The sequence below is a fragment of the Engystomops pustulosus genome, chromosome 6 (genome assembly GCF_040894005.1).
Source record: "Engystomops pustulosus chromosome 6, aEngPut4.maternal, whole genome shotgun sequence".
NCBI classification, from domain to species: domain Eukaryota; kingdom Metazoa; phylum Chordata; class Amphibia; order Anura; family Leptodactylidae; genus Engystomops; species Engystomops pustulosus.
In genome coordinates, this window is record NC_092416.1 from 86239778 (window position 1) to 86248249 (window position 8472).

The window sequence follows — 8472 nt, forward strand, 5'->3', positions numbered from 1 at the left end:
TGGGGCGGTCCGCGGTCCGATCGCATCGGCGATTTCCATAGAAACATAGAGAAACGCCGATGCGATTGGACCGTCCCGGTGGGGGCGCGGTTTGGTCTGCATCTGCGTTTGCAAACGCAACGTGTGACAGCGCCCTAAGATCCAAGCCCACAAGAAGACGGCACAAATGCGTTTTTTTTACCAATTTCACTGCATTTGGAATTTTTTTCCCGCTTCCTAGTACACGGCATGGAATAATAAATACCATCTCTATGAAGTGCAATTTGTTACGCAGAAAATAAGCCGTCACACAGCTCTGTACATGGAAAAATAAAAAGGTTATGGATTTTTGATCATGGGGAGTAAAAAATGAAAATGAAAAAACAAAAAAGGGCAAGGTCCTGAAAGGGTTAAAGAAGATTAAGATTACATTACATTCTATATTGCAGGTATCATATATTATATGGGATATGCTGAACTCATAATTTAACTATCTATTGCAATGGTCTGGCCTTAGAGTGTTAACTTTTAACTCATTCCTTTCAGAGCGTAAAACGTGAGGTAAACAAGAATCACAAGATCTCCTGTTTTGCACTCCTTACTGAATTACAAGCCAGTCCTCCCCATATGAGATAATCAGGTGGGAGGACTGGTGATGGAAGACGCCTCCCGGTGAGTGTATAAAAGCCAGAGAGCAGCTGTGTGTGCTACAGAGCAGAGACAGCTAGAGGAGTTCCTGGTTCTTGCTTCAACAGTGTTTGAACGGAGTAGGATCTCTTTGTGCTGCATCATCACACTTTTTTTTCCATCTTATTCCCTGAGAGATCAGCTATTGCCATCATCATGAGCTCCCAAATCCGCCAGAACTACCACCAGGACAGTGAAGCTGGAATCAACCGCACTGTCAACCTTGTGCTGCAGGCTTCCTATGTCTACCAGTCCTTGGTATGTATGCCCTGAAATCTGATCTGTTGTGGCACTACAAGTCAATGCATGCCCTAATTCTAAGAGTTCTCATCTACAGACTGTCTCCCTGTGAAGGTCCTATTACTTATCAACAAGTAATTGATATTGTTTGAATAATGAAGTAAAAACTTCCAATACACTTTCTGTATCAAATCATTAGGGTTTTTTTTTTTTTTTTTTTTTTTAGATCTCTGCTTGCTTGCCTTCTATAGAAAGCTTCATTGTTTATTTCCAGGGGACAAAAATCAGACCATGGTCACACAGGTGCATGGCTCGATATAACCCACATCTGATTACTCTGATACAAATGAGCCTTGCACCTGTGTGACCATGGTCAGATTTCTGTCCTATAGAAATAAAGAATGAAACTGTGAAGCCAGGATCTAGAAAACCATTAGGTATTCATACAGAAAGTATATTGGAAAATTTTATTTTTATCTTGCAAAAAATATTAATTTGCTGAAGTGGGAATACCCGTTTAAGTAGTTGAAAATTCTCACTAGTGTCTGCGGAGGAGATGAGTTCAGGGGAATGTAGTATTTCTTGTAAAAAGATGTATAACTGCTTCCTAGACTCCCCAATTTAGGACAGTTTTCCAGCATGTGTTTATATACCTGTTCTGTGTGGGTGGATGAGGCAGGCCTCTGGCTGCAAGTAAACCTCTCATTAATTACAAATGCTGAGCAAAATCCTGTTTCAGAATATTAGCCCTTATCCTAAACTGTACTTGAAGGACCTTACAGTTGTAGAGTAGGAGATTACTTGTAGTGTGGGGGTGTAATGTCTGTCTATGGAGCTGTAGTGGTACAGACTTATACTTTATGGGACTGGCAGAGTTTGCTGCATGCAGGTATATCTTCCAGCTCTATAGAGTGGAGTGCACATGCTCAACCTGTGCTTCATACTGCTAACAAGGCTACCTGCACATGACATGCAGTTATATGGGATGCAAACAATGGCCCTATGGACTTGTCGTGCTCTATTCATGTGTCTAACTGAAAATGACTTTCTAGCATTCACATATGGTGAGGAATAGAACTTGCTCTACCTTTTGCATCTCGGGCAGTCGGCTCATGCCCAGGGCTGTATAATCCACAGGCATGAGCCCATAGTGTGCTAGCCATTCTTTCTAGATTCCATGTTGTATGTGGGTAGCCTTAGTCCCATAGACCTTAAGAGCGCTTATTGAACATGTTTCAGCTTTTCATCATATGGAGCACTTGTGGGCTCTGTGCTAGAAGAGTCTGACCACTAGGATCAGTCACTTACACCCTTTACACATGTGCATATGGTGTGAAATCCCTTAATTTCTTAAATTCATCAATTTCTATAGGGACTAGAAGTTTTCTTAAATTTGTAAAAACTTCTATCTGATATTGCAGGTGTACCCTTCTGTTTCTTGTACTCGTACAATATGAATTCTTGTATCTACACTTTCAAACCTGCCGTGTGGCAGCCAATCTAGAAATGTTTAAATGTCTTCTGTCCTAGGGATTCTACTTTGACCGGGATGACGTGGCCTTGGCCAAATTCTCAAAGTTCTTTCGTGAGCAGTCTGAGGAAAAGCGAGAACAGGCTGAAAAATTCATGAAGGTCCAAAACAAACGTGGAGGACGCATCGTTCTTCAGGATATCAAGGTTAATTATGGTTCTATAAAGTCCATGAAGCATAGTTTAAACATTTTGAAACTAGACTTGACCTGCATCTTCCAACTTGCCTTGTAGCAACTAGTAACAGAAGGAATTTTGCCATTGCAAGTTATAAATGTTAATTGCTTATCATTTACTCTAGAAACCAGAGGCTGATGAATGGGGAAATGGGACCAGTGCTATGGAGTATGCCTTGAAACTTGAAAAAGGTGTAAACCAGGCTCTGCTTGACCTCCACAAGATTGCTACTGACCATGCTGACCCTCACGTAAGTCTCAATATCGTGGATGTAGGAACTTGCACAATAAACCACCATATACAGGAGCTATAGCTTTTAATTTTAATAAACTGACTAGTGTATATATGATAAACCTGAAGCCAAATTAACTGCACAAGTGTAACTCAACCCTTGAAGCTTTTTTTTTTTTTTTTTTTTTTTTTTTATAGTGCAATTGACAGCTTAATGAAGTAAATTGCATAGTTTACAAAGCCTACCACTTAAATTAACCTCTACAATGCACCGGTGATGCTTGGGTCATTACTACAGCCATACCATTTATTAGAGATTTCCTTGCTAACTTATTTTAAATGTTATATTCATGAGAATGCAGCAGAAGTGCTTTGGAGGCATTACATGCGAGGTCACACCCCTGGCAGCACTTCTACCACTTCTCCTGCTGAATGATGCTCACAGAGGCTGTGCAAAGGATGCAGACAAATCCCTATGGAGCTGTCCTGTGCATTTGTACCTTGCTATAATGGACACTTGTTTCCACATTAATTTGGTCTCAAATGCTTTCATAGACTTATCATTTATATCCAATCTCCTACAGATGTGTGACTTCCTGGAGAGAGAGTATCTGGAAGAGGAGGTGAAACTGCTTAAGAAACTGGGAGACCACATTACCAACCTGAAGCGTGTCAAGGCAGCTGAGGTTGGCATGGGAGAATACCTGTTTGACAAGTTGACCTTGGGAGAAGACAGCAACTAGTTGTCTATTGCTGTGGACCATGTGGAAGAGTTAATGTAATCAAGGGGATGGGGTCGCTGGAATGAGTGATATACATGCTCTGAAAATTTGAATAAAAAATTTAAATGCAGCAAAACGTGGTTTTGTAGTAGTACTTTGGACCACAAAGTGACCTAGGCCTGGGTTAGACAGCAAGGCTGAAAGGCTATGCATGGGTTTTTATTTTCATTATATACACCCAAAGTGTCAGTATATAAGGTGGAATATGGAATTCATAAATTTGGGGGGGGGGGAAGCACAATTCTACTTTGGGTCCTGTAGTATAGAAATGATCTTGCATAACAATTAAAACAAGATGTAAATTTACAACTTGAACCGGAAATCTTTTGGTACAGGCAGTCCCCAGGTTACATACAAGATGGGGTCTGTAGGTTTGTTCTTAAGTTGAATTTGTATGTAAGTCGGAACTGTATATTTTATCATTGTAATCCCAGCCAGAACTTTTTTTGGTCTCTGTGACAATTGGATTATAAAAATATTGGGTTGTCATTGGAACCAGGATTAACACTAAAGCTTCATTACAGACACATTTGATAACTGTTACAGCTGATTATTGTAGCCTAGGACTAAAGCACAATAAATCGCCAATATCCAGAGGTCTGTTTGTAACTAGGGGTCGTATGTAAGTCGAGTGTTAAGTAGGGGACCGCCTGTACTAGCCCCTTCATATCCTATCCACTGGATCTCCTGATAATGTATCATGCATGCTTCTACTCCTCCACTTATCCCATACTAACTGTAGTACCTGGTATTACCCAGGATGGTAAACACTGCCATTGGTTTTAACAAAATGAAACGGGTTAACAAATATGAAAAATGCAGGTGTGGTGAGGAGGGGCCTATAATTAAAAATCCAGGGAGAAGCCCACTACATAAAATAAAGGGCAGGAAGGAAAATACAGGTGGACAGGGTGCTCAGGGAGGAAGGGGCAGTATGGAAAATACAGGAGGGGCGGGGGCGAGTATAGAAAATTCAGGGGAGCCCAAAATTGAAAATACCAGGAGAAGACTGAGGCCCAGCATGGAAAATACAGGGGTATGTTGAGGGGATTAGACCAGTAAGGAAAATACAGTTTGAAATGGTCAAGTCCAGAATGTAAAATACAGGGGAACCAAGGGGAGAGGGGGCACATTCTATAAAAATTCCATAGGAGCAGTTTGGAAATTGTAAGAATGGGGGAGGGGAAGCCCAGGATTGAAAATTTGGGGAGAAGGGAGGGGGACTAGTATGGGGCTCTCATGATGTAAAATAGAGGGGAAGAGGGAGCACAGTATAGAAGTTGAACAGGGGGACAATAGATAAAATATAAAACTATGTATGTAAATAAAACAATTGTGGTAAATTAAAGGGAACCTGTCGTGCTAGTAAACCAGCACCATTAGTTTGTGCAGCGTGTAATCCCTATTCCTAATATGTACTTGATACTGCTTCATTGTGTACACTAGTTTCTGGTGCATGAACAGCAATGCGAATGTGTCCCACACACAGGCTGACACTGACTGTAAGATCCTGTCAGACATGATTTTTTTTTTTTTCTATTGGTATGATTAATAAAACTATATCAATGTATATTTTAAAAATTGGAAAAAAAAACAATTGTGCACCATTGCACAAATTAATAAAAAACAAACCCTATACCCAGCAAACTAATAAAGATATCTTGCCATGTTGTCTTATAATACTTTAAACCTTTTATGTAGCGCTTTTTTTTTTTTTTTTTCTCCCCTTCCTGTCGCCAGCCTCCCTTGCAGACTCCCCTCCTAGTCTCCCTTGCAGACCCTTTGAGTGACACCCCCCCCCATTGTCCACCAAGCATTATAAAGAAAAAAAAAAAGCTAACAAACTGAATTTTACTCTCCCTCACACTCTCCACCTCCCTCGCCTCTACGGCCCCCGTTCAGACCCCTCTACAACATCCAGCATGGCCTTATCTGAGGACAAAATTTTCCTCACTGCTGAAGTTGTTAATCCACAAATGGCACATATTCTTATACTTGACATAACTCCTATTACTTCCCTTCATTTTTACTAATGCCTCAGCCAATATAGATCTATTGGCTATCCTCTTCCACATCATGACTGACTTCTGGCTAAAAGAGGAGTTAATGAATAAATAACCCTGTTTACTTGCTCCATTGTGTGCCACCAAAAATATGCATGTAAGTGTGAAAACACCAAGACCGAGACTCTTGCTGAAGGGTCGGCATACAGAAATTTCACCCATGTGATAAAACGTGGCATTTTCTCGAAGGTATACCACAGGAAAGACCATTCTAATGTGTCAAAAGCACACAGGCAACCAAGAGCAGTAGGGATCGTTGACCAGGGTTGGAGGGTTCGTGCTTCATATTTAAAAATAACCTACGGAGGTTGTCCAATGTTGACCCACCAGGCATGAAGCCATTTTGGTCCGGGTGGACTAACTTTTTTGTCTTTCTGCTAAAACTTTGGATAACAGTTTATTATCAAACTGTCCACCTTTCATCCTTATCTGGTTTGAGAATTAGGACTATCAATGCTTCTCTCATAGAGGGTGGAAGAAGACCTCTTTGGCATGAATAGTTCCAAATCTCAATTGGATGATCTATCAACTCATCCTTGTACAGTTCATAAAACTCAAATGGAATGCTGTCCAACCCTGGTGCACTGACCCCCCCCCCCCCCCCGCTCGGGATAATACCTCCAGGACCTCCGACCTCAGTATGTCCTGGTCCAGAGCATTTACTCCCACCCTCTGAAATTTTGGGGATTGAAATATCACTAAGATAGCTTGCCTGTTCTTCCTGTGACTCGTTTTGAGATGTGTATAGCTCTTCATATTACCTTGTGTAAATTTCCAGGATCTCAGCAGGGTTAACCGACACCACCACCACTCTCACTCTCTCAATAAGGCAAATGGACTCCTCTCTATTGGCTTTAACTAACTTGGCAAGCAATTGACCTGAGATGTTTGCCTCCAGATAGCTTCTTCTGGCCTGTGCAGAAACCCTTCGGTCCGCCTGTAATTTATCCGGTTCGGGACCGCCCGCCGTGGTCCTTAAAGTACGGTGCATAGCCGATTCACGGTGGCACTTTAATCACTGTACAGGCACAGTGTGTACCTTTTTTTTTCTAGTGCCAAGGCTGTTACCAGCAGCCTTGGTCACTAGGCAGAGTTTGGGGGACCAATCCTGTCCTCCCTGCACACGTGATCACTGTGAGAACAAATCACAGTGGTCACATCAAAGTTTATCATTGTTATCTGACACTGAATCTTCTGCTTCTTTTCTTCTCCTCACACTTTGTTTCTTTGTGAGGAGAATATATTGTATTCTACAGTTTCAAGCAGCACATTACTTCCCTGTACTGATTAACCCTTTATATACCCAGTTATTTAACCCTTTCTTTACACAGTTCTCTACCAAGAAAAAAAAAAGTTTTTTCCCCCATATACCTGTGTAATATACCTGTGTAATAGATTACTTATAGGCAGTTAGGACCTACGGGCGCATTGGTGCGGTAATTTTTACCTTTGTCTATTACTGTGGGAGATTAACCCTTCATTTTTTTACAATTTCTTTTTCTGTTGGTACGCTTAGTGCTTTCACTTACAAAGCGTACGTAAAGTTTGCTAGTTTTGTTACTGCTACCGTTTGTAAAGTTATATAAAAAAAACTATAAATAATATTTAAAAAATTTTTAAAAACTAGAAAAATACAAAAAATATAAATAAAACAAAAAAGCATTAAAAAAAATTAGTGTTAGTGTTATTTAGTTAGCGTTATTTAGTTAGTGTTATTATGGCGAGAAAGCAATATACTGCTGAGGAGGCCTAAGCCTTGCTTCAGTCCGATTCTGAATTTGAGACCGCGTCGGATATGGACTACATTGAAGTCAGTGCGTCACTTCAGAATTATCCACAGGGGGTGTCTCTGGTGATGTTGACGCAGCAGATCAGGAGGTTGCAGGACCTAGCAGCGCTGTAGCCCCTATATATGAGGCACGCACTCTCCCATGGGAACCAGCTCCATCTTTTACACCCAGAGTTCATGCATTCACTGTCACCCCTGGTATAACAGTGGACGATTCCAGTTTTGCTGAAATGGACTTTTTTCTTTTATTTCTAAGCGACACTCTGCTTGATCATATTGTCCACCAAATCAATTTATATGCCATCCAGTACATAAGACAGAACCCATCATCTGTCCATGCAAGAGAATGGACACCAACTAATATTCATGAAATAAAAAAATTTTTCGGACTAACCCTAAATATGGGTATTGTAAAAAAGCCCAAAATTAGATCATACTGTTCTACAAATCCCATACAAGTGACACCTGTGTATTCCGCAGTCATGTCCAGGTCACATTATGAACACATAATGCGGTTCCTGTACTTCAGTGACAATTCACAAGCTCCTCCAAGCAGTGATCCAAACCGTGACCGCTTGTACAAACTAAGGCCCCTTATAAATATGCTAAATCAGAGTTTCATTGAAAAATATTTGCCAGAGCATGGCAGTTTTCATGGCAGACTCAGCTTCCGCCAATATCTCCCTTCCAAACGGGCACGTTATGGAATAAAGTTATATAAGCTTTGTGAAAGCGAGTCCGGACATACAACAGCCTTTCGGATTTATGAAGGACGTGACCGGACTATTACTCCTCCTGGGTGCTCTCCTGATCTCTCCACTAGCAGCAAGATCGTGTGGGAGATAATGCAGCCTCTGCTACATAAAGGGTACCACTTGTACTGTGATAATTTTTATACAAGTGAGGCCCTATTCAGACACTTGCATGCTGCAAACACTGGGGCGTGTGGAACGATGTGCAAAAACAGAAAAGGTTTTTCACAGCAGTTACCGTA

The 8472-nt window shown here is 41.1% G+C and overlaps 1 protein-coding gene across 1 annotated transcript; it reads left to right on the top strand.

Moving 5' to 3' along the window:
* The first annotated feature begins 679 nt into the window (after window positions 1-679).
* Window positions 680-3702, top strand: LOC140063932 (ferritin light chain, oocyte isoform-like). The gene is made up of 4 exons (XM_072110226.1): window positions 680-924; window positions 2437-2583; window positions 2738-2863; window positions 3429-3702. Exons 1-4 carry the CDS (start codon window positions 823-825, stop codon window positions 3585-3587), a joined length of 534 nt encoding a protein of 177 aa, XP_071966327.1. The 5' UTR covers window positions 680-822; the 3' UTR covers window positions 3588-3702.
* Window positions 3703-8472: the final 4770 nt, after the last annotated feature.